Source organism: Myotis daubentonii, chromosome 6, assembly GCF_963259705.1.
Source record: "Myotis daubentonii chromosome 6, mMyoDau2.1, whole genome shotgun sequence".
Classification (NCBI taxonomy): Eukaryota; Metazoa; Chordata; class Mammalia; order Chiroptera; family Vespertilionidae; genus Myotis; species Myotis daubentonii.
The window spans coordinates 37,849,967-37,876,743 of NC_081845.1; the positions used below are offsets into that span (position 1 = coordinate 37,849,967).

The 26,777-nt window shown below is 41.2% G+C and overlaps 1 protein-coding gene across 1 annotated transcript in view; it reads right to left on the bottom strand.

Annotated features, from left to right (window-relative positions):
• FIG4 (FIG4 phosphoinositide 5-phosphatase) overlaps positions 1-26,777 on the bottom strand; it is a 102,514-nt gene that overhangs the window by 49,366 nt on the left and 26,371 nt on the right. The window contains exons 6-16 of the mRNA XM_059700730.1: positions 26,517-26,665; positions 21,814-21,942; positions 19,929-20,029; positions 18,545-18,707; positions 18,051-18,148; positions 13,573-13,706; positions 12,018-12,134; positions 8,867-8,912; positions 8,036-8,184; positions 6,892-7,058; positions 2,113-2,251 (exon numbers count right to left, since the gene is read on the bottom strand). Coding sequence (XP_059556713.1) covers positions 2,113-2,251; positions 6,892-7,058; positions 8,036-8,184; positions 8,867-8,912; positions 12,018-12,134; positions 13,573-13,706; positions 18,051-18,148; positions 18,545-18,707; positions 19,929-20,029; positions 21,814-21,942; positions 26,517-26,665 — 1,392 coding nt within the window. The remainder of the gene's footprint in view (positions 1-2,112; positions 2,252-6,891; positions 7,059-8,035; positions 8,185-8,866; positions 8,913-12,017; positions 12,135-13,572; positions 13,707-18,050; positions 18,149-18,544; positions 18,708-19,928; positions 20,030-21,813; positions 21,943-26,516; positions 26,666-26,777) is intronic.

The window sequence follows — 26,777 nt, forward strand, 5'->3', positions numbered from 1 at the left end:
ATTGTTCATTTCATCTGAGAATTATAATACTCATTTAACTGTCACTAAAATAACCAGCATAGGTGAGTAACACTAGCAAGTCCAAAATAAAACACTGAAATTTATCTTACAGTATTTATAAGTACTGCTTATGGGTAACATCAATTGTTGATACCATTTTGGTTACTAACATTCTGGAGGAAGAAAAGCAAAAAAAGGAAACCAAATCAACTCAGAGCCATATTATCTACTTTGATAAAATTTTGTTTTCAGTAGCAGGCTTATAGCTGATGCTTACTGAATCATCTAACTAGCTGAATAACCCCAGTCAAGGCACATTCTCTCTGTACCTCAGTTTCCTTTGTTTTAAATAAAATGGATGTAACACCAGCTTCTTTTTATTCCCACAAATAAGCTCCAATACTGCCTGCCTTAGGAATGTAACTCAAGATAATATCCTGGCTAATTTTTGCAGTAGAAAAATCGAGTTTTGGTTGTTCCCAAGTTGTGTAGTAATAGCTTCAATACTTTAAAGGCAGTGATTTTCAACTGATGAGCCATAAGAATTTTTCTTTTTTTCTTTTTGTCCGAGCCACAAGAATTTTTAAAACATGCAATACCTGACTTTTTAAGTCAGGGTAACTGATTTATTTTCCCTTAGATTGTCAAGTTTTAAAAAAATGACAACAGCCAATACAACAATAACTGTCTGGTGTGAATGAATCAAAATTATTTGTCAGATTGGCTAAAGATATAACATACTTTTTGGTGTGCCACAGATTTTTAGTAATTAGTTTAGGTGTGCCATGAGATGGAAAAAGTTGAAAACCGCTGCTTTAAGGTAAATTTCAGAAAATCAACCACATTTGCTAATAGTCAATTGCATCACCAAAGCTAAATACAGGTATTTACACTCATCTCTCATGAAATAAACATAATTAGTTCTAAATTTTCTATCAGCAAAAATTCATATAGACAAGCATTTATTAATATTAAATTGAATGTAAGAACCAGCTTGCTTCATTTATAGGGAAAGTAAGCTTAAATATTAAATTGGTTATTTCAATAACAAATTTGAGAAACATATAAATTCTGACACTTCCTTAATATTTTAAAGATTCCTGAAGTAACAGAATTTGATAATAGCTGTAATACCAGCACATAATTAGCACAGACTATCAATGACCCCTCTCGTGTTTAGGAGGCATCGGCTCACAAAATAAAGGCCATGTCAAACTGATGCTAGGAGAGAAGAGCTTTATGAAAGAGAAATTGACATGCGAGCAGAATGGACCAGGCTCCAACCTCATAGATGTGAAAACGCTGCTCCTGTGGCCAAATGGATTATATTAGTACATGGCAACTCATGAACGAGTCTTTTCACTGAATCCTCACAATGACTCTGTGAGGTATGTCGCATCGTATTTTGCAGACCAGGAGAAAGGTTAAGTAACCAGTCCAAGATCACACAAATACAGAGATTCCAACTCAAGTCTACCTGACCTTGAGGCCCACACTACAGGGTGTGCTGTTAAAATGTTTTAGGTAAACTGTTCATTTGTTTTGAGAATATTAATTCCAATTTTACTGTCATCAAAATAACCTGTACTGGTGAATGACTCCAGAAAGCCCAGATTCAGTGGTAGGGGTGACGGGCGTGGCATCTGCCACGACAGTCACTCTCTCGTCTACTGTGCTTCCTGGAGGAAGGATCACCAAAGTGATGCTACCGAGACCCCACACTTGAAAAACCAAAGACTGACTCCCTAGATGTCAGGCTTGTGTAGATTCCCGAGTTTGTAGGAAGCACTCAACGATGATGTTGATGGTTGCTGTAGTGGAGCTATAACTTATGTTCATGGATGAAGTTCTGAAACTTTTTATCTTATGGAAAATGCAAGACACCACCTGTTAACAACAATTTCCCAAAGCTACCATAAGGGCCTCAAAGGTGCCAAATTTCTCAGGGCAAACATGTAGGACCGCTCACTACTTAGCCTATGTGATTACTTCTCACACACACACACACACACACACACACACACACATATACACACACACACACAAAAGTATCTCATTTTCAAAATAATGTCAAATCCCTGAGTTTACATAGTAGAGCAGGAAGAAAAGTACCTTCTTCTTGTTGGTAAAAGTCTCATGGTGTTTTTATGATGCAGATAGAAATCTGTTGGGAGTTCCCAGAGATGAGGTTTTCCCTCAGTGGGATGGAAAACTCCCAGGAAGAGATTAATGGAATCCTGTCTATCAGCATCTAAAAGGCAAAAATATGTATTTCAGAAATTCCATTGCCGACATATACAACTCAGAGAATGTTTTCTCAGGAGGATATGGGAACAACTGTGATTTCACAGAATATACCTTTGAAAATAATACTATTTATACTTCAAAAGTCACACACACACAAACAAAATGTAAACCGTCACCAAGTTTTTGAGGAGAATTCAAAATTTGCTTCAAAATGTATCCTTTTACTCCATACCTCTCATAATATAGAGGATGGTGCATAAACACTGCTTTTTGAATTTTGAGAGAGTCTTAAAAATCTTTAAACACTGCCATAATACCATAGTGATTTTATTTTTAGAATAAAACATATTCTCACCATTTATTAGTTTTCTTGAAACAAATACATCTGCACTTTATTGCAAAGACAAGCAGAGATAGCAGAGACTAATAAAATAACCCAATTACTACCCATATTCTGTTGCACAACCTTGAACGAGTTGGTTTTGCATAGTTTCCACTTTTAATCCTCGGAAAGGTATTGTTCATTTCTTTAGCAGAGAATATGTTTACATTTTCTGTTTCTCCCCCACCTCCAGCTGTCGACCTGGGCCATCCCTTTTGTGTTTGATAATGAAGGCAGAGTGGGCACACTGATAATAGTGTCGTTCTAACTATTCAACCACTCCATAATTACTGAAGAAAAAATATATATATATAGTATTTCCTCTTCCTTTTCTAATTAAGTCTTGGTAAAAATGATGCTAAGCACTGAGGCGATCTCATGAACCACCCTTCCCCTTCTGCACTCTTTTCTCCTAGCATCCTTCATTCTTTCCCCTCATTTCCTTCTTTCCATTCTTGCCTCAGAGCCCTGTGTATTCAAGTTTGGGGCAGGCATCCACAATGTAAATAATGACCTCTTTCTAAAAATGAGCACGGAACTCAAAAGATAGCACTGCAGTAATGACTACTTTTGAAATAACATTATTTCATAAAATCAACTTTCTTCCAACAGCAGTGTTGAACACAGCTATATCTGAAATTAGCAACATTGTTCTCATTGGGCTATTTGGTCGTTTCAGTAAAAGCAATAAATGAAATACGGTACACCAAGCATGTATTCGAGTTATTAGTATTTTCACAGGAAGCATCCCATTAAAACACCACTTACCTGTCAGGCTAACACTAGTACGTAAAAGGCATGTTTTTATACACTGAATACATTTGGGGGATTTTTGTCATTTGTTGGGAGAAAACATCAAATATTAAATGATGCAGTCATTCTCGCATCCTCTTTACACAATACAAAAGTAAACATACTGCTCTCACAGTAATTACGTTCTTTATGCTTCTAGAATAGCTTTAATGGCTCTTATCAACTCATCTATGCGGTACCTCAAAATATCTTAATTCTATCTAGAGAAGCTTTCCATTTTTCAGTCATGTTTTCAAGGAGCTTCTTTCATCCTTTAAAACTAATAGTAGCTTCCTTTAACTTTAAGCAAATATGATAAAATGCAGGATGTGAGAAAAATAACTAAATAAAGGATATTCTTTCAAAGGTTCATAATGAAGACTTCTTGAATGCACTGCTGGTTGGTTTGTTTTGTTTTTTACTATGGAGTTTATGGTTCCTTTTTAAGCCTCGGTGATCACGCCAGCCCTCATGAACCTGAGGATCTTTTCCTGGCTACTTTCAACTGCAAACAAGACATTCACCCTCAGGAAGACAGTAGTACTTTGGATGTGGACAAGAGTTTAAAACAGATAGATTCTCAGTAGGACAAAATGATTATCTATTTGTGTACTCAATCATGCTTTAAAGGGAAAAAAAATATGTGCCATTTAAACTCCATTCAAACAGCTAAACATTAATCAGTTTTATTATGCACTGTATCTAAATCAGTGGTTTAGATGCCGCGACCCTTTAATATAGTTCCTCATGTTGTGGTGACCCCAACCATAAAATTATTTTCGTTGCTACTTCATAACTGTAATTTTGCTACTGTTATGAATCGTAATGTAAATATCTGATATGCAGGATGTATTTTCATTGTTACAAATTGAACATAATTAAGCCATAGTGATTAATCACAAAAACAATATGTAATTATATATGTGTTTTCCGATGGTCTTAGGTGACCCCTGTGAAAGGGTCGTTCGACCCCCAAAGGGGTCTCGACCCACAGGTTGAGAACCGCTGATCTAAATAGATCAGGCTTGCCATGATTGGTGTGGCAGTGGCTACAGCGTTGGCCTGCGTACCAAAGGGTCTCCAGTTCAAGGGCACCTATATGGGTTGTGGGTTCACACCCCGCTCCTGGTCAGGGCGAATGCGGGAGGCAACCAGTCAATGTGTCTCAATTCCAGGTCGGGGCATATGTCTGGGTTGCAGGCTCCATCCCCAGTAGGGGCATGCAGGAGGCAGACAATAAAGTTTCTCTTTCATTGATATTTCTATCTCTCCCTCCCTCTCCCTTCCTCTCTCTCTCTAAAATCAATAAAATCATATTTTTAGAAATTGTTGGTTGTTTTAAAAAAGTGCATGTGTTTAATGCTACTAAGTTTTTAGTAATTTGTTATACAGCATAGAAAACTAATACACTTGAACAGTTGTACAGCAAACTGGCTTTGCATTTTCTCTGGTCATGAAAAAAATACTGAAAGATGACTCTTGTGGCTGCTTCCATGCCCACTTCAAAAGTTCCCATCACCAGAGACTCTCTTACAGTTCCCGTGGTGCGGGCACACGCATCTTTTCATATCAGTCAGTTTCTTGCAATTCCTTCTTTATGAATTCAGTGGTCACCCCCTGGTTCTTGCTGCTAGGTCCCTCTGACCAGGACTTAGGCCAACCTCATGCCAGCAGCCTCCCCCGTGGCCACCAGTAAACCTTCAAGGACCCTTCGGTCCAACCAAGTTTACGAGGGTAGGCATTTCCAGCAGGGCAGCCCTCTCCTCAGCCGGTCCCTCTGCTCCAGCTTTGCTGCACAGCAGTGCAAAGCCAGGAGCTCCGTGGGGTCCCTCCAACAGCAGGACGCTGCAGCCAGCTTGCCAGAGTCCTGCTGAAGCCTGGTCTCTCCAGGCTTGCGGTAAAGGAGTCGGGCAGTAACAGTCACTACATGGCAACAGTTCCCTTCAAAGAGTCTCTTTACCAATCTTTCTTCTCCACATTCTGTACACATGTTTATCCCTGATCTGGTTCATGAGCCTAAGACTCACAGAATCAGTCACTGCACATGCTTCTGTAAATTCTGTGCATGGGGATTTGCCTCACAATCACTTTAGTCTGTGAAATCTATTGCATTGGAAATTCCATCAGCATGGAGGCAGGAAAAGTGCCATTTTAACAACTTGTTACTTTTAGTATTTGCAAGTCATAAATAAGAAAATAACTTCGTGTTAATGTTACCATTCATTTCTAGCTATTTTTTTTAAAATCCATGATATTTACATTCTTAGGCAATTGTCAAGACTATGAATCCCATGTAAAAGATAATGATTTACCCTGGTCGGCATGACTCAGTTGGTTGGGTGTCAGTTTGATTCCCAGTCAGGGCACATGCCCAGGTTGTGGGCTCAATCCCCAATTGAGGGTGTGCAGGAGGCAGTAGATTAATATTTCGCTATCATCTCTCTCTCTCTCACTCTTTCTCTCTCCCTTCTCCCTCCCTTTCTCTCAAAATCTATTTAAAAATCTTTTAAAAATAATAATGATTCAATGCCCTCAAACATTTTTATCTACATACTAGAGGCCCAATGCACGAATTTGTGCATGGGTGGGGTCTGACTGGACTGGCCCTGATTGGGGCAGATCTGAACCGGGCCTGTCAGGAGGAGAAGACGGCAGAAGGTTGGCCAGCTGGCCCACCCCAATTGGGGCCCAATCAGGGCCAGGCCGGCTGGGGGCAGGGAGGGGCTGCACACCGATTGGTGGGTGGGGGCCGATCAGGGGCGGGGCCATTCAGGGGGAGGGGCCACGAGCCAATGGGGGGGGCAATCGGGGGCAGGGCCAGGCAGGGGGAGGGGCCACCAGCAGTTGGCCAGCTGGCCCCACCCCTAATCAGGGTGGGGGGGGGGACCATCTGGGGTGGGACCAGGCAGAGGGAGGGGCTGCAGGAGGTTGGCCTGCCAGCTCCACCCCCTATTGGGATAAGGGGGCAATTGGGGGTGGGGCCAACCAGGGGGAGGGGCGGTGGGAGGTTGGCCAGCCAGCCCCACCCTGGATCGGACGGTTCCCTGGCTGCAGTGGGTGTCATAGAGACTGGTTGTTCCGGTTGTTACAGCATTCCTGTTGCTGGCTTTATATATAGAGAGAGAGAGATAGTAAACGGAAATACAGAGACAGAAGCCAGGGAATCAATATATTTTGTAAATAACTTTTGCATTATGTAAAAGTTCCAATTATGGGTGGCAAAATGCAAACATGCCCTATTTAACATACAAAGTTTATTCATGCATTTATTGAACGAATGACTATTGAGTATCTTCTAAGTGACAGATTCTATTTTACTTAAACTTTTTAAACATTTAATTTTGAATTTTACTTAACCCGATAGCTAAATAAAAGTATATATGTATGTATACACACACACACACACACACACACACGGAAAAAATGCCCACTGAGATAAGTCTTAGAAGTGCCTGATACTCCAGAATTACCTGAAAAAGCATTGCTGTAATACCTAGACAGGGTCTGCATGATATCTTTTGAGTGCTGGGTCCATGGTGCTATCTTTCTGTAGGTTTTTACACGATGAACAAGTTGAGAGCCACCATACTGAAGGGACAGGGTATCCCCATGATCTTCATAGAGTTCCTCAAATAACCTAAGCAAAAGAAATACAAACACTAAAGAATTTTAGAAAAAGTACTACACATTATTCACTAAGTCACAGACTCAAAACAAGGCTTTTACTGTATAAATTCTCTGAACCATTCCTTTCAAGTAGACCCTTCAACATTTTGAAGAGAAATACAAATGCAAAGTATTTTATATTTTATAGGAATTATCTAATGAGCAACAAAGTCACAGAAAACACTAAAAAGGAAGCAGGGACACCAAGAACAACCCACCAAAGCCAGACGGTTCTACCTTATTACAAGATGTGTAACTACCTGCAGCCTGCCAGACCAATTTACCTCCCACGGCAGAATTTTCTGTTCTCTCTGAATTGCCTTTTGAGAAGAACATGTTCTGGTCACAGACAGATAGGCCATATTCCTTCATGAAACTACATGTTTGAAACGTATGTTTCTTCAGGTGCCTCTTAAAGACTTTCAGTGCAGCGATGCCTGCGGATCTGGCTACTTGTAAGCTAATCACTTCCCTTGACAGCCTTTCTGACTGTTGCAGATGACCAATAACAGCTCTCACTGTATTTTCAAGAAACAATACTTTATGCAATGCCATGGATCCAATGCACAGTGAAGACAACAATCCTTAATGAGGAATCAATTATTTACATGTCTTCTATTTTAAGTTCACAATGTATGAAGGCACATTATTATTTTTCCTAATGTAGTCTGGATTTGTTTTTGTTTTTTAAAAAAAACCCATTAGTTAGGATTTATTTACTTTGGATTTGTCTAAAGGACACAGTGTTTATTGATAATTAACACACAAAACAACCCATACCAACAATACACAAGTATTTAATAGAAATAGTACAGAATTAACTTGAATAATTAGCAACATAATTTTTGAGAAGCTAAAAGGACAAACAAGTTCGAAAAAAGTCCTTATTATTAATCAGGTTTGCTTTCTGTCATGACCAGCATTCAAAAGGCAGAAACTAAGGTTTACCTGACTGCATCTGTATCAAACTGCAGATTAGGCTTGTCAATCAGTCCCAGGGAGTACAGCTGATAAGCCAAAGCACATTTTCCCACCATAAACTGCGCCGTGTTGGTGCGATCTAAACAGTCCACACAGTTGGTTCGAAGAACACCAGTCTAAAAGAGAAATACCTTAAGACTTTTAGTCATTATTCAGTCAGCAAAATGACTTCCATCCTACTTAGATCTCTTTTCTTTAAGAAGTAGAAGAAGTCTGTGGGCAGGGTATGACTCCTGAATAATGAACACGTCTTAAATTAGGAAAGCCTATAGGTGCTGCTCACTTATTGCTGCAACAGCGTCATTACACCTTCCGGTCTACATCTGAATTTTCTCCCTTAGTTTAGCAAAACACATAACAAACATTTTCCACATGTACCAATTAGTAAAATATGTGCTTCTTTCCTGATATGTTTCCTTTACTGTACAAATCAAATATGCAGTGGTTGAGGCCATATTACCCTTAAAGCAGAATTAGTGTAGATGGTGATCATACCTGGGTCATTTTCCAAAGTCATTCTAACTTGTTCTTTTCACATTTCGGCTATGTTTCTATTTCCAATAATAAAATTTATAATATATAGAAAAAACCTGTAGGCCATTATTATTTTAGCTGTACATATCCTTTGTAGCTTTGTAGGAGTTAAACACCAGCAGTAAGCCTTTTAAAAATTACTCCCAAGTAACTAATAATTCTGCATTAAATAAGAAGTATGTCTCTCAATGGTTGTTGCTTTCAGAAAACGTCATATACTACGATACAGATTCTATTCATTATTTATATAAAAGTTGTCTGTACCTGCAGGCGACCAGTGGGGATCACACATCCTCCCAGATCATTCCACCTGTTTAAAAATACATGCTTTTAAAAAAATTTAACACTATAACCTGTATTCATTTTTGTTCCTAGATCGTTATTGAGAATCAAACCAGCAGAGCTAAATGAGCCAACATCATCAGCTGATTCTGCTTACTTTCATCTTCTGGGAAAGTTAATATGCAAATTACTGAGATGGAAGGCTCCCCTCCAAGAAAGGAGTGTCTGGCTTGTCCCACGGCCCCACACCCCGGCGTTCTGTCACCCATCTTCAACCGAAACTTCTCCTGCTTTAACTGAAGCTGATTTCTTGCTTGCATCTATAGAGATGAGTAACAATTGCAGGGCATCTTTCTGATAAAATAAAAATAAACTCTTCCAAGCCTGTCTTCTCCCCTCAATGTGCGGATTCTCTACCCCTCCAGCTTTTCTTCATGGAGCTTCGTTACATTCCTGTGGTGGTTTTTGCAGACTTCCTTATTATTTTCCTTCCCGCTTCCATTCTTCTCCATGTGCTAGTGACTGCGTGGGCATATGGTCTAAGTATGCTATCATGATATCAATATTTTATTTTAATTATTTAAAAGAAGACAATGAAGAAAAGAGTTAGCATAGCAGGCCTGACTGCTATCCTCAGAAAGGCCTGTGTTGGGGGCCAGATGTAAGCTGGCAAGGTCCTTGCATCTGAAGGGGCTAGCAAGGCTGGGGGGACCCTTACCCACACAGTTTTCCCAGACTTGTTTGGATGGCAGTTATCAGTAGAATGAGAACAGCCTTTCATGGCTTGCCAAGAAGTCTGTAACTATTTACTGAGATATGCTGTACCGAGAACTTGTCCTTCTGCTGTGTCTCTCCCTTAGAGATTAAGAGGAACAAGAATACATTCCTCTTGACAGACCTCCTATTCAGTGTCTTGTGTATAAATAGGATTGTGTGGCTAATAAACTTGCTTCAGTTCTGCCGGGGTCCAACCCCAGCGGGTCCAGGGGTCCCCAAAGGTGCGGACGGAGTCGGCGAAGAAGGAAGGGCACGGAGACAGCGTCCAGTTGATCAGCAGCCTAGCCAGGATCTCCAGCCAAGTTCTGGTCTCGATCTCCAGAGAGGTTCTGCTTCAGATCTCCAGCCAGGTTCAGTCACCAGGTTCTAGTCAGGTTCTCTTGCCATGTTCTATAGTCAGGTTCAGTCCAGGATCTATTGCCATGTTCTCTCCAGCGAAGTTCTTCTGTCTCCAGGCTCCGTGTAGGTTCTATCTTCTGAATTCTGTCTTCTAAGTTCTGAGTGTTTCTGTCTTGTTACAACTGTATTTATACCAGTTGATTCAATCCTATCAATCTCTATTACAAAGGTTAGGGCGTTTCTTATCTCCATTCCAGGGAGAAAAGATTATGTAGTTTAAGCATGATTGTTCGTAGTTAAAGTGATTAATTACCCGCCTGGCACTTAGTTGAGGGGTTTTATTCCCTCCCTAACTTCAGGGGAAAATCCCTACCTGGGGATTCAACCTTTCTCGGAGAGGTGACCTTGGTTAAAACACAGCGCCAAGAAGGTGAGCAAACATATTAAGAACCGTATGCCATATATGCCAGGTCCCTTGAAACAGCAAGGATGGACCGGCTCCCGGCACAGTTCCTCAAGAGCTGCAGTCCTCCCGATCCCACTTTCCTGTCTTTCTTTCTTTTCTCAATTCCCACCTCCCTGCCTCAGCCAGCTCAACCTGTCAGGCTGGCCCTGACAGGCCTGCTTACAAGGTTGGCCATTGGCTGGCTTTAGAGAAGTTGAGTTCTCACCATCCCAAAACAGACATGAGTGACTCACTGGGTCTAAACTGTTTGTAGAAACAATATGGTTTTGCTGAATATCCCCTTTCTTCTGGGAGTCTGGAATGTTGGTACATGCAAAGTAGACTGCCTACGGGACCAGCCTCCAATACAAATAGACAGACAAAAAACCTGGCACTGCTTGGTCGGTGTGGCTCAGTGGTTAAGGGTCGATCTATGAACCAGGAGGTCATTGTTCGATATCTGGCCAGGGCACATGCCCAGGTTGCAGGCTCGATCCCTAGTGTGGGGTGTGCAAGAACAGCCGATCAGTGATTCTCTCATGGTTGATGTTTCTATCTATCTCTCCCCATCCCTTCTTCTCTGAAATAAAAATATATTAAAAACAAACAAACAAAGAAAGAAAAACCTGGCACTGAGTCTCGAATAATCTGTCCTCATTGGCAACTCATGCTGTCACAGTAAGCTGCCTGGGGAATTAAGCATGTTCTGTGTGACTCCCCTAGGAGAGGACTCCGGAAGCTTGCATCCGATTGCCTCTGGATTTTGCCCAGGTGTCTTTTCCCTTTGCTGATTTTGCATTGTATCCTTTCTCTGTAATAAGTCACAGTCATAAGTATAATGGGCTAAGTCCTTTGAGTTCTTAATGATGAGAGAGAATCATTAACTGGCCGCCTCATGCACACACCCCACTGGGGATCGAGCCCATGACCGGGGCATGTGCCCTGACCAGGAATCAAACCATGACCTCCTGGTTCATGGGTCGATGCTCAACCCTGAACCATGCCGGCCAAGCAGTTGGTTGTTTTTTTTTGCATTGTTTTGGCTTTTTTTTTTTTACCATTATAATTAACTTTGTTAACTGAAAATATCTAACATTGGTTCCTTAACAGGTAAATTAAACATGGATCCTTGATCTGAGATGCTCACAAAGTATTTTAGTACATAATGGTAATGAAGAAATATTTGTGAGCAAATGACTAACTATAGTACAATAATAAGTATTATTTTCATAAAAATATTAGTACTTCATCAATAAGAAAAAAATTTTCCTGCTCCTATTTAATACTGAAAAATAGAATTCTCTGTAGAAAATTTTACTTTACAGAAATATTTTATATCATGTTTATTCCATGAAGCAAGATACAAAGACTCCATGGCTCCCATGTCAAGGCATAGAGCCCTTGAGGAAATCTGATGCCCACAGTGAGCGTCCCTTAGGACACTTGTCTCATCTCCCCAAAGGAATAAGTTCACCCATCTTCCAAGTAGTATAAACTGTTCATATTTAGCATATTGTAACCCATAGAGAAAAATTATTTAATGTATTTTAAGGTTTTAAATGCCATACATACTTTTCATCTGGCCGCAAAATGCTACAGTAAGAATCGGGGCGGTTTACAAAGAAACCTGTTTTCTTCACCACATTCTCTGCGATCACATTCAGTCGATCAAGAACATTACACAGCTTGCTGCGGACAGGAGGACAAATGAGAAAAGTGAGAAGAACCCAAGTTTTAATACCTATTTATCCTCACTTCTAAAGCAAATAAAGTCTATAGTAATGATATTCAGGGATTTCCTCTTAAAAATCTCTGGTGTGTATTCAATAGGGACACTGTAGCAATTTCTAGAATATAAAATATATTCAGTAACTAATGAGATTTGGTACAAAGGGACACGAAGGGCCTGTACGTTAGTATAAACTATTGGCAAACCTTCCTCTTGGCATAGTACATCCCTGCAAGAGCTTCCCCAGAGCCTCGCACTCCTCAGATCAGTCACATCAATGCGTGTTCACAAAATGACTAAAATGACTGTGAAGACAGCACAATACATAGTGTGGGTGGCGGGTGAGGAAAAGGCTGGAAAATTAATTAACATGAGTGGCACCACCCTGTAATCAGGCTTATTATTATACTTAGGGAAAGTGTGTTGTGGGTGCATCCAACTACATTTAGAAAAAGGTTATTATTTAGAAAAAGGTATAATGAGTTAAGTGCAAAACAATAAAGTAATATTTTTTTAAAGACCTCAAAACAAACCCACTGTGTATGATGCCTAGTAAATGAGTGAAAAGACAATGCAAAGTTAATGAAAGAAAGTTCCTTGGAGATGTTCCGAATCAGATCACGACAAGGAAGAGACGTGGGGAAGCACCCTTGGTAGAAGTGGAGGAAAGGGAGGAGGGGGGAATAACAACAACAAAGACTCAGGAATGGGACCCTGGCTGCCGCATGGGGGGCAGAGCATGAAGTTCAGTTTTTCAGGAACAGAAGAGCCCAGGGAATAAAAACATTATTACATTCTGGAACCAACCCGGTGATGGGTTTCAACATTACACCTAGGAGTGTGGATTTACTATAAACACTGGGGAGCTACTGCAGGTTCATCCATGAGTGAGATCATCTGAAAGGTGTCAGAGAAAGTGACTAAACAAGGCCAGAGAATAAAATAGAAAAAAGTGAAATGAGTGCCTTTATGGAAAGGGAGTGGAGTAGAGATCTGAAACGACTAGCTAGTTCAAAGAGAATTTATAACTCATATAAAATGTGGGCCAGAAGCCCTAGCTGGTTTGGCTCAGTGGATAGAGCGTAGGCCTGTGGACTGAGGGGTCCTGGGTTCGAATCTGTTAGGGGTACATGTCCGGGTTGCAGGCTCAGTCCCCATGGTGGGAGGGGATGTAGGAAGCAGCCAATAGATGATTCTCTCTCATCATTGATGTTTCTATCTCTCCCTCTCCCTTCCTCTGTGAAATCAATAAAAATATTTTTTTTTTAAAAAAGTGGACCAAAATAAGAATTGGTCTATTAATTTAAGCTCTCAACAGCCCTTCAGCAGGTTCATAAAAGGAACTGAAAGAGTTACATTTACTTTACCATAGAGATCCGCTTTCTGCTCTCTGCTCACCTTTTGGTGTACTTGGCCATATCCCAGGGAATGTAAATAATGGTGTGCTCCGGAGGCAGAAACTGGTTGAGGTACGTCACAGCAGCTACGAGTTCTTCACTCAGAATTCTCTCATGTTTTCTTTTCTCCCGTTCCTTTGTCAAATATGAAACATTTTCAGTGTTCTAATTACTTTAAATCAGAGGAATGGAGTTTTAACATTTTTACTTTTCAGACGAGACAAGACAAAAAGCCTACATCTTAAATATAGTGACATGAAACCTACCTGAGAAAATTAAAAGGCTCTGGTACATTTACACAATGGAATACTATGTGGCTGTAAAAAGGAAGGAGCTCTCACCCTTTGTGAGAGCATGGAGGGACCTGGAGATTATTATGAAAAGCAAAGTAAGCCAGTCAGAGAAAGACAACTATCACATGCTCTCACTCATATGTGAGTACTTTTTAGTTGTCATGAAATTAATTAGATGACCACTGTGGAAACAAAAAAGAGTATCTATTTTGTACAGCTAAATAAATCAAATGGAGAAAGTAGAAAAGAGTTGATTTAAAACAGTGTTATATCAGTTTAGGATACACCTATGTAGCTTATTTTTGCATCTGAGAAAATTAAATTATATATCTGGAATTTTTCTCAAAAGCACTTAAATCAACTAGGGAAACAAAAACTTTTTAAAATTCTTATGTCAAATCTGACATTTTATGAGATGGAGAGAAAAGATTATTTATCAACCTTAGATCATCTTTATGCAAAGAATCTGCTTTATGCACTGTCTGCCCACAGTGGTAGTGGATGGGCTAGTCAATCTCCTTAGGGCACAGACCCCTTTAACAACCAAATGAAAACTTCACATATCACTTAGATTTTGCATAACATTTCAAAGGATTCAGAGCCCCTCCTAAGGGCCATCATGGGACCCAGATTAAAAACCTCTGATGTACAGTTATGCTTGATCTCAGGTTGACTTTCTATGGACCCCAGTAGCAGCACTGAAGGTGTATGGATTGCTGCAAAATGTCTGTCAACCAGTGCCTCAAATTTCCACAGTCAAGATGTGGGGGGTTAAGGGTGGGGAGCTCACAACACAGGGTAAAAGAGAAAAGAAATTAAGGAAAGTGTTTCACTTTAGTAACTTCATATAGAGGCAGAATAAAGAGTAAATATCCTTGGTATCATTCTACACACACACATTCTTTGACTCCTTAATCACAAGTTAATACAGATGTCTTCCCAGTGAACAGAATAAATACCCTTTCATCCTATGAATAAAATAATGACAAAACAACAAAATTTTATTTCTATTCCACAAGACAGTTACTTAATCTCCAAACTATTTTTAGTTAATCTCTAGTTACTGTCAGGATTTTTATGACAATGGAAAAATAGACTGGCCTTACAATATTAAAACAAAAAAAAAACCAAATGTACTTTTGAGAAATCTGGGCAAGAGAACACTTTACAAATCATATGTATCGAATATTATTTCCTGAATCTGTATATTTAATAGAGAATTATTTCAAAGGTCATAGACTGAATCTCCATTTAACTATATCTTCTAACCAACTATCAGTACTCTATAACATGAAGAATATCTACAATTTAGGTGAATATTATATTCCAATAATACCTTATAATTTAGTGCTTTAGCAATAATTTATTTTTATACTATCAACATTTTATTTTCTATACATTTGCTAGAAAAGTGTTCATGATGGTCTTTGTTACTAAAACTGTCTTACTTTAATTTTTCAATTATGTATATTATAGCTACTGTTCAATACTAGGCTGAGGTTACAGATCATCCAGCTATTGCCTTATATTGTTCTGAGTTGACAGGAGGGAGAGACGTGAAAATGAAACTTCTGAATTAATGTGAACAAAAGTCTAGAAACTGATGCATCTACTATCTGAATGATTTATTTTACAAAGTCAACCCCTGGTAGGGTGCAATAATTACATAAACCAAAGAGCAACAAGGGGAGAAACGAAGCTGACTGCTCATTGTCCAAGGCTTCCCCTCCCTACCATCCTCCCCCTTAGCCTGGCCACTTTTAGGCCATGTTCCTCCAAACCCTTGATTTAAAACACACACACACACACACACACACACACACACACACACTCAGCCCTCACCCTGCTATTCTCTGAAATCCCATGAACGTAATTCCTCCCTCAGTGTTTCAGATTTCCTCCTTCCCTCCGTACCTGATGCCACAGATCACCCCTTTTCTCTCCTGTGCTTCATAGGGGATCTCAAATGGATCCTCCCCACAGTCTTTTAAACACATCATCATGATCTCTTTTATAAAAGTGATAAAAACACCAACTGTCTTCATTTTTCACTTGATACTCCCCCGGCAGGAAGTGCTCCCCCGGCAGGGGCGGGGTACTGTACTCACTGCCACCACTGCTTACCCCACGCCTCAGTCTGCTTCCCTCAGTCTCCTCGGTGCTGCTAACACCAATGAGCACCTCTGCCCTTTTCATCTGGCTTGACCCGTCAACATTTCCCACTGTTGACCACTTAGTTTCTTCATCATGAAGCATGTCTTCTCTTGCTTTTCATGACATAGCACTCATTTGCTTTTCCTCCTACTTTTGTCTGTTTTTCCTCTTATTCCCTAGTAGACTCAGACGGCTCTCACTGGACAGTAAGAGCTGGAGTCCTCAAGACTGGACCAGAGGCCCTTTCCTCTTCCCACTCGATAGCCTGCATGTGGGCATCCCATCTGTAACCACGCCTCAGAGAGCACCTGCAACAGATGAATCACCGAAGTCACATCTCGGCCAGACCTCTCCTCCGAGCTTCCAACTCGCAAACTGAACACCTATGTGCACCTCCTTTTAGAGGACTCCGATCCACACAAACCTCAGCATGTCCAAACCATACTCACGATCTTGCCCCACAGACTGAGCCCACGTTCCCTATGTCAGTGGATGGCATCCCCATCCACCCACCCGAGTAAAAAACCTGAGAAGCAGCCTGACAGCTCTCTCTCCCTCACCTTAAATCCTGCCCTTCACCAAATCCACCTCCTCCATCCACTTCTCTCATCTCTACCACACCAACTCTAGGAGAAACCAGAGTCACCCCTTTTCTGGATAATTATAATAGCCGCCTATGTGGTCTTCCAGCATTGACTTCAGCCTTGTACCCATCCATTTGTTCTCTATGTGGAAGTCAGGACAATCTTTTCAAAACATAAATCTAATTACAATCCTCTCAACCATGCAGAACCTTCTATGGCTTTCCATTGCTCTCAGGATAAAGACCAGCCTTAACGCACCCTACAAGAACTCTCTCTCCAGTCTCAGTTCACAACAGGCTCCTGTCCTCATTCTCTGGGCCCCAGTCACACAGGCCTTTTCTTCCTCAAACACACCATATCCGTTCCTATTTCAGGGGCTCAGTACCTACTGTTCTGAGTTGAATACTATTCTCTGGTTTTTTGGACTAGTTAACGCCTCTTCGTTTGGGCTGCTCTGGCTCATCGCTTCCTCAGGGAAGACGTCTCTGCCACTGTAAGCTCTCACAGCACCATCTACCCGTCTGGGTATCTCTGCATTACTTCATCGTCTTTTCCAACAGACTATTAGCTCTGTGAAGGCAGGAATAGTTTCTATGGTTGCCCCGGCACACAAAAAAAGTTCAAAAATACTTGTTAAACAATGCACTACATGAACACAGGATTCCTTGGGTTTGATTAAAATGAGTTATATTTATTAACCAACCTCTCAAAATAATCTGATGCTGTTGGCTGCTGCCACAACCATAACAAAACCCTTGTTTTCCATACTCTCTTGGCTGCAGACTGAGATTCTGTCAATTCACTTCTATGCAACAAATTCAGATACAATTTATTATCTGGCCTCCTGTCCTCCCTCCTAGACCTTTGACCTGCATGCCTACTCATACACAAGATACGGTGAGCACACACAGTGTACTCAGACAAGGAAGCAGAGAACTATGGGGCTATGCCACCACTCTGTCCACCTGCTCTCGAGCCACAACAGCACCCCCATTTCTGAATCTAGCCTTTAGGTCTATTACTATGTATTAACCTGCCCAAGAGAGCTTCTGGATTGTCAAGGGAACTAGCTGTATCAAGGCCAGGCTGTGGCTGTTTGATCTCCATACTTCCTTCTCCAAGCTGTCCTGGAAACTAAGGCAAACTGTTACCCATATCTAGTTCACTCAAGGAAATCAGGAGACTGACACACCACATCACACTCTTCCCTTGGAAACATATCACTGATTCTCCTAGGCACCCACAGAATAGGCCACATGACTTGAAGTCAAAGGACAGCAGCTCAGAGAGCTCAGACAGCTCAGACACAGTAAGCCATCAGAGCATGTTAAGTCTACAAGTCTCTCCTCCGGGGAAAGGTAAAGCCAGCCTGTCAAACCCCTTGGTGCTGGGGAAAAGGTTGCCCAGTGTGACTGAATTTCATAACCGCAAAGGTGAGCACATCGTACCTTCACTAAATTCAAGATGATGATGGGGGAGCCAAACCTCTGAAGCATCTGGTCAAAGTGAAGGGCGGCCACATGTGCAAATGGATCTGCCTGATCCACTGGGGAGAAAAAGGGAAAAAAGAATGAATACCAGAATGGAAACTATAAAGCAAGAAACAAGTATAGGGTTTTATTTTGTTACTTAATGTTTACAGAAATGCAATTCAACTAATCCACTAGTTCCATTCCCAAATTCCTCTCCAGCTTATCAACACACTCATTCATTTATTGAATTTGAAAGATTTTTACATTTCTGAAGTAATTTACTAGCAGCCAAAATAAAAGAAAAATATAAAGTTATTGTATGAAATAATATAATTATCTTCTAAATTATCTTCTTTCTAGTACTAAAATGTTGTCAAAACAGAAGCACTTATGAGATTTCCCTGATAATAGTCAATTATCTCTAAATGTGTATAAAGAAGAGTAACTATTAAAAATATTGTTCCACGCACATGTAATAGGTGGCTTAGGCATCATAGTTGAAATGTCCTGAGACCAGTACAAAGGAACTGATCCTCTAACTTGTACATAAGAAGAATAACTCCCTGCAGTAAAAGACATCACAGAAGCATCGCAGAGTATTTGTTCAGTCTCCACTTCATTTGCAACATCCCCCTGTAAAGAAAGGTACATGAAAGGTATCTTATGTTCTTAGACATTTTTAATGAAAAAAATTTCAAGTACACAATTAAATTGTAATTCCTATTCTTAGAATGTTTTGAGAGAGATAAATGTTGATAAGGTTTCATTGTGTATATTAGAAAAGGAAAACCATTATAATGCAATAAAGTAAGGCAATTAAAAAAAACCCAAAAAACAGAGAATAGACTAGGAAAAATGAAATGAAATAGCCAGTAAGACTAATAGTAGAGAACATCTTGAGTGATACAAAAGGCAGAAAGGGAGAGAAAAGAAAAACAATTACAGGGAGTTATATAGGTTAGGAAGACCAGTGGAATATAAAAATCCAATTCTGAGAACCAAGGAGGAATGAAAGGACAAGAGTGAGAGTCACACGGCGTGTGATGGACAGAAGAAATAAAAAAAGGGCCCTGTGGTGGCTTTATCTATAAAAGTTATATAAGGATATGACAAAGAATAATTTCGAAGGCATTAAAAACATGTCTGTTGGGTTACCCTATGAATATTCCAAAGTAAATATTATAGCTACCAAATTCTGATTTTTTAAACTATTTTCATTGTTAATATAATTTTTAAAACAATGTTGCTGTTTTAAATCAGTATCAAAATCCAATGTCTCACTCACTCTGCCTACTCAATCATACATCTGTCCAAGACAAGTTGTCTACTGAAAATAGAGACGGAGCAGTCAGTGGGGATTCCATGACTGATGGCAGGACAGATGAATTTCTGTTGTGTGAACAGAATAAGGAGTCTGCCTGGAGCCAAGCTAGAGCAGAGAGAAGGGAGTGAACAGCTCCCATGCCCTTCTCTCCTTATTCTTCTCAACCAGGATGCATTTCCAACAAGTGCTCCCTCCATTTACTCGTTGGGTGCAGGTGCTTTGCTATTTTAGTCCCTACACTAAATATGTACTACAGCTTTCATACAGGACAGAAGTGGTTCACCTCCAAAGCATTAGACACTTCATAACTCCCTGAGGTATTGCACAACTCGCTCTAAGACAGCTGATTCCTCAGCACATGTGCATATGTCACATTTCTCACAAATTGCCGATACCCTGGAAAACTATTCTCTTGATAATGTCCCACACTAAGACATCCCACTTTCTAAAATTCTGCTTTGCTTCATCTGTCAGGAAAGTTGATTTAAAAGGTTAAAATGCCAGCAGCGCTGTTATTTTTTCCATCTTACCTCACAGTTTGCACCTCTCTTGAGAAAACGGGTCCCCGCAAACTTACTGGATCTTCTAGCTATTAGAGTGACATACACTGGTCGCCCATAGATCAATAGCTCTTAGAAATCAAGTTAAAGCTCTTCAGCATTCATGACAGTCACGCCAAACCAAGAGAATCATTATACCTTAAATACACATTTATAAATACATCTTGTCGAGTAGGTTAAAGAGTACCCAAAAGCTACACCCAAGAACAAACTGCATTGGGTCCAACTGTCCTTCTGAATTGTGCAGGCATATAAGGCAAAAACAGACTCCCCTAAGGAGTGGTTTCTAAGAATTTCAGAGGAAATGGTAACCAGGTGTAGGGATACTGCTCAAGGGAAGGCCTGGTCTGTCCTTGTACCAACTAAAGGGTGTAAACAGGTATGACTTCTTCCTTAGTCTTCAGAGGCCATACACCTCTGAGAGAGCACACGTCACCTACCAGCTGGTTAAACTATGAAGCAATATATCACCCTCAGGAATGGAGTATGAAAGTGACTCAAATTTGTCACCGAACTGCAAAAACTGAACGTGTGAACTGTTCAACCAACGTACCGCTTATTGCTGTGTCACCTCATTAAACTTCCTAAGCCTCAGCTTCCTCTTCTGTGCAATGGTATAAGTACTAATAAAGTAACTAATTTTATTAAGTTGGGAGGACTAGGCCAGGTAATGTATATAAAAGTAATGTGTGGCCTGTAGTAAATGCTTAAAAGTACTAATTACTTTTATCATGATATAGACTTCTAGAATTCATTAAATGCTTGATAACTAGGAGACTAGATTCATCATTTAAACTAATGAGCTTTAAAATTATAATCTATTATGCTAGTTGCTACTTTAAAATAGCAAATTTTTAGTCTTTAAAATAGGTCTTCAAAAATCTAAGACACAAGGAAGAATGTCAACTAGACAACATGCTAGGTGCACAAACGCCCTACGTGATTTCAAAATGGTGTGGGGAAAACCTAAACACCACTTCTAGAAAGTGTACACATTGCCTTTCTAAACCTCACAATAGCGCTTAGTTGAAAGGTTTCAACATAGCTAGAAAATTAAATAAAAGGGGGGAAAGTATAAAATTGAACTCATCAGCTTAACCCAAGGCTACTGCTATTTAATACCCCTTTCCAGTCAGGCTTTCATTACCTTACGCCTGAACCACTGCAATTTTTCCTAACTCATGTCCCTTATTCTAGTCTCATTTCACTTAACAGCTTGAAAATGGCTATCAACTCAAGCTTCCTAAGTACTCCTTTGTACACCTTCTTGGAAAAAAACTTTCAAAAGTCCTAGCACCAAACCCAAAGTCCTTAGTTCGACCACGGAAGCAATCTGGTGACTGACTATTTGAGTCCCTCCTACCAAGCTCTTCCCACTTCATTGTACTTCTCGGGTTTTAAACACAACCACAAGAACACGCCCATGAACTTTTCCACCTCTGCACTCACGGTGCTCCCCCAACCCACGCTCTCACTCCCTGCTCACTGCTAAGGCCTGACTTTGTTTAGGGCCCAGGCCAAGTTCAGCTTCTCCTGTGAGCCTGCCCCGGCCTCCCCACCGGTAAGTGATTCTGCTCCCTTTCTCAAATAAGAATGGTACTTCTCTCCACATAACTTACAATGCACGTAGCATTTTCTTCCTTATTTTTTATCTTTCTGTGTACATAATAGGTCTGTTCAAGTGATCTGAATGCCTCTTTGTACTTTTACTACATGGCATTGTGGGTAAGTTCGCCAGTTGGGCACACAGCATGATAATTATAATCTTATAATTTGTAGATAGCTGTCTACAAGTTGGCACAGCATGAGGTTAATATTGAATGTCTTAAATTTTTTTTTTTAAAAAAAAGGATACTTGACTGCCCACAGAACCCATGAATAATATACAATAGCCAGTCACGATGCACAGTAGTCTTAATTATATCCAGAAGTTCACCATTCCACACATATTTCATATAAGGCTCACCACAGATCCCAAATACACCTGAAAAATAAAAGTTGGTATCAGAAAGATGAGGAAATTGGTTGACATTCAGCTCATTTTTAAGACCTTAAACTTCTGTTTTTAACTTCAAAATAAAATGGCTGATTAATAGCATTGTCGTTTTCAGTGGATATCATTCATATCATTGTCTGGAACGCTGTGCTCCTACTACCCAAATAAACAGATTTTCTGATTTGTGAGAGTTTTTAACCTAAGAGGAAAGACAATGATAGGGAAATTAAGGACACGAACAAATATATGAACAAGACTGAGAGGTAGCTCAGAGCAGGGTTTGGGAGCACCACCCTGGGGTCAGAGTGCCTGGGTCCCAGTCCTAGCTCAGCCTCTCATCAGCAGGTGACAGGTGTGACTTGCTATCTCAGTGCCCAATTCCTCACTTGGACCTATATCATGTGGTTGTTGTAAAGATGAACTAAATTGATAATGCACATAACGGCCTGCGAACACGCCTGGTGCCTTAGTGATACTTCCATAGTGATAGTCATTATACGAGGTTTTTTCTATATAATGTTTAATTTCATCAAACACAATTTCAGCATATCTAGATGCATTTATTGAACATCAAAAGTTCTATGAAATGCAAAATAAGAAATAAATATACTTATAAGAATCGTTTAAAAGATTGCAGCAGTATAAGCATAACCAATGGACATAAGACACTGGGGGGTAGGGGAGGCCAGGGGATTGTCAAGGGCGGGGGGAAAAAGGAGACATATGTAATACTCTTTGTAATACTTTAAGCAATAAAACAATAAAGAAAAAAGATTGCAGCAATTCTAGATAGCAGGGAATCAATACTATTTTTCTTCTCAAAACAGAGTGTTTATACACTATGACAAATACACTTGTTTTGATTCACAAAAATTAACTCTTCTCTGACCTTTTAAGGCATTACACAGAGCATGTATAATACAGACATGGATCGGAGTTCTGCCTTTGCCACTTATCAGCTCTGTGACCTTTGGCAAGTTACTTAACATCTCTAAAACTCAATTTGCCAAACTATAAAATTATGATACTACTACTATTCACCTCTGAGGTACTGTTCAGATTAAATAAAATAATATATGCTAAGTGACTAACACGCTGCTTGAAACAGCAGAGACTTTTTAAAAAATGTATTATTTTCTTTTTCTACCTACCCCCATATCTTCTACCCTTGCTCTCTGTTTCCTGTCAGTTTCCCCCTATGGTGGGAAATAATGATCCCCCATGTATTTGTCCTAATCACCAGAACCTGTGAATATGTTACATTTACACAGCAAAGAGGAATTAAAGTTGCAGATGGAATTAGGTTGCTAATCGGATGACCCTGAGATGGGGAGATTATTTTGAATTACCCAGGAAGGTCCACTGTAATCAGGGTCCTTATAAATGAAAGAGGAAAACAGGAAAGTTATAGCGATGTAACATGAAAAAAACCTTGGCTGACCATTGATGGCTTTGAGGACAGAACAAGGCCATGAGCCAGGAAATGCAGGCAGCTTCTAGAAGATGGAAAGGACAAGAAAACAAACTTTTCCCTACATTTTCAAGAAAAGAATGCAGCTCTGCCCACACCCAAATTTTAGTCCACTGAGAACTACTTTGGACTTCTGACTTCCATAAGATAATAAATCTGTATAGTTTTAAACCATTAAGTTTTTGGTAATTTGTTACAGCAGCTATAAAAATCTAATACACACTGTTACTCATAACTATCGAGTACAATTGCTCTAGAGCAGTGGTTCTCAACCTTCCTAATGCCGCGACACTTTAATACAGTTCCTCATATTGTGGTGACCCCCAATTTCATTGTTACAAATTGAACATAATTAAAGCATAGTGATTAATCAAAAAAACAATATATAATTATACTAGGGGCCCAGTGCACGAAATTCGTGCACTGGGTGTGTGTGGGGGGGGGGGGGGGGAGTGTCCCTCAGCCCAGCCTGCCCCCTCTCACATACTGGGAGCCCTCAGGCGTTGACCCCCATCACCATCCAATCGCAGGATCGGCCCCTTGCCCAGGCCTGACGCCTCTGACAGAGGCATCAGGCCTGGGCAGGGGACCCTCATTTCCCCCCATCACTGGTTCTGCCCCCAGCCCAGGCCTGATGCCTCGGCCAGAGGCGTAGACCCCCATCACCCTCCGATCGCCTGATCGGCCCCTTGCCCAGGCCTGACACCTCCGCCAGAGGTGTCAGGCTTGGACAGGGGACCCCCATCTCCCCCTGATCACTGGCTCTGGCCCCCACCCAGGCCTGAGGCCTCTGGCCCAGGAATCATGCCTGGGAAGGGGACTCCCATCTCCCTCTGATCGCTTGCTCCACCCCCCGCCCAAGCCTGACGCCTCTGACCCAGGCTTCAGGCCTGGGCAAGGGGACCATCATATCCCCCCAATCCCCGGCTCCGCCCCCCACCCAGGCCTGATGCCTCGGCCAGAGGAGTTGACCCTCATCACCCTCTGATCACCAATCACCGGATCGGCCCCTTGACCAGGCCTGAGGCCTCTGGCAGAGGTGTCAGTCCTGGGCAGGGGACCCCCAGCTCCCCGTGGTTGCAGGCTCCGCCCCTGCCCAGGCCTAACACCTCTGGCCTAGGCGTCCAGCTCGGGCAGCGGGGACCCGCAGCTGCAGCAGCCCCGCGATCGTGGGCTCCGCTTTAGGCCCAGGCAAGGGACCCCTAGCTCCCGGGACTGCCAGCTTCGACCGTGCCCAGCTCCCATCGCTGGCTCCACCCCTACTTCCTGCTATCACTGGCCAGGGCGGCAAAGGCACCTGATTCTCCGATCATGGCTGGGGGGCAGGGCAAAGGCGGCCCTAGGGCCGCCTTTGCCCTGCCCCCCAGCTCTTAGCTCCCCCCTGGGTTTCCGATCACTGTCAGTGGCAGGGGGCTTCTTCCTGCTTTCCCTTTCGCCTCCCTGTATTGTGCCTACATATGCAAATTAACCGCCATCTTGTTGGCAGTTAACTGCCAATCTTAGTTGGCAGTTAACTGCCAATCATAGTTGGCAGTTAATTTGCATATAGCCCTGATTAGCCAATGAAAAGGGTATCGTCATACGCCAATTACCATTTTTCTCTTTTATTAGATAGGATGTGTTTTCTGGTGGTCCTAGGCGACCCCTGTGAAAGGGTCATTTGACCCCCAAAGGGGTCGCGACCCACAGGTTGAGAACCACTGCTCTAGAGAGTAAAAAATGAAGTGGCTTTAGAGGCTTAATTCAGATCCCAGGCAGATAGTCAATTTTTATTTAGGATGACATGTAGTGCAAATGTACTACTACTTTTAGATTTTCTATTACTAAGGGTGATATTTACAAGAAATAATACAGGCAAATATTCAGGCACACATTATTTTACCCTCCACCTGTCTCTAATAGTGTAGGTTACAACTCACATATCTGAATCAGGGCAAATGTATGTGATCTGGATGTTCTGGAGTAGGGAGGGTGCACTGGGTTTGATCTTAGCTCAAGTGATAGTCAATCCAATAACCTAACCACAATTAAGGGCAATGACAGAAATGACATTCAGTGTTAGTAACAGGCTAAGTCTTCTTAGAGTGGACCAGAACCTTTGGCAAAATGTGAATAGAGCACAGCCTCTTCTTGAGGGTCCTGCAAGGACAAACCTTCTGGAACTCTACATTACATTCTACCTCCTGCACCCACATCTTCATCACTCTCACGCTGCATAGAACCGGGCATCCAAGACACTACTGACTTACTACGTATCCCATAATAAATCCAATTCAGCTACACTGCCTTAGCTTTAGGTCTGCAATGATTCCCTCACAACATTCACTTTAGCAATGCCTCTGGCTTTAAAGTTTTGGACCAACCCAAAAATCTAGGGGTAAAGCTAGGGATTTTGTTGTGTGACGGGTTAGTCCAGGATCTCCAGGGTCACCCTAGACCGGTCACACAATGGTCCTGCAGTGGTCCTGATAGAAGCGAGGCCTATGAGGGACCAGTGGGTCAAGCTGGGACCACAGTAAGAATAGCCTCTGACCTGCTGCACTGGCTCCTCTGGACACTGGTCATGTGATGTTAATCTCAGGCCTCAGTTTCCTACTTAGTCTTTATTTCTTTAAACGTGCATTTTACCAACTAAGCAGTTTTTATGAGGATTAGGGACTTTATATATAAATGTCTAGGACACAATAGACAACCCATGGTGATTTTTTTCCCTAAAATTCAGCCCATATTTAACTGGTCACTATGGGGGGTGTGGGGGCAATTGGTAGTGAGTTTTCTCCAATATTTAAAAACAAAATTCCTTATTTTAACTTCATCGAAGTACAGACCTGAATGCATTCCATAAAAAAGTACATAAAAATTTGCTACGAAATGTCAGCATACGATATTCTGGCTGGCTCACAAAATCACCTGTTGATTAATGATCTCTATGAAAATGAATTGGTCAAGTTCATATATCCAAAACAACCTCATGTAAGGACAAAGAGCAACGAGGGACGGAGATATACGAGGGAAATGTGAGTGAATTTAATGAGATGCCATTTCATGGAGGCTACATTAACATACATTAGATGTGCTGAAAACCACCTACCACTTCCACCCTGTGTAATTAATCCTTCATCTTCAAAGATGTCAAAACTCTCCGAGCGAGTCTGGGTCGTTTCTGACTTCAACATCTCCAGGGGCATTCGCAAGACAGTGAGATTATATTGAAGCGAGTGGGACAAATCATAGCTGTAACTGAGAACAGAACTGAAACTTAATAAGAATTACAAAAGCAAAAGATATTTCACAGCCTTGGCTCCCATATGGAATTAAAAACTGTGAACTAAATTACTTAGCAACTGTGACT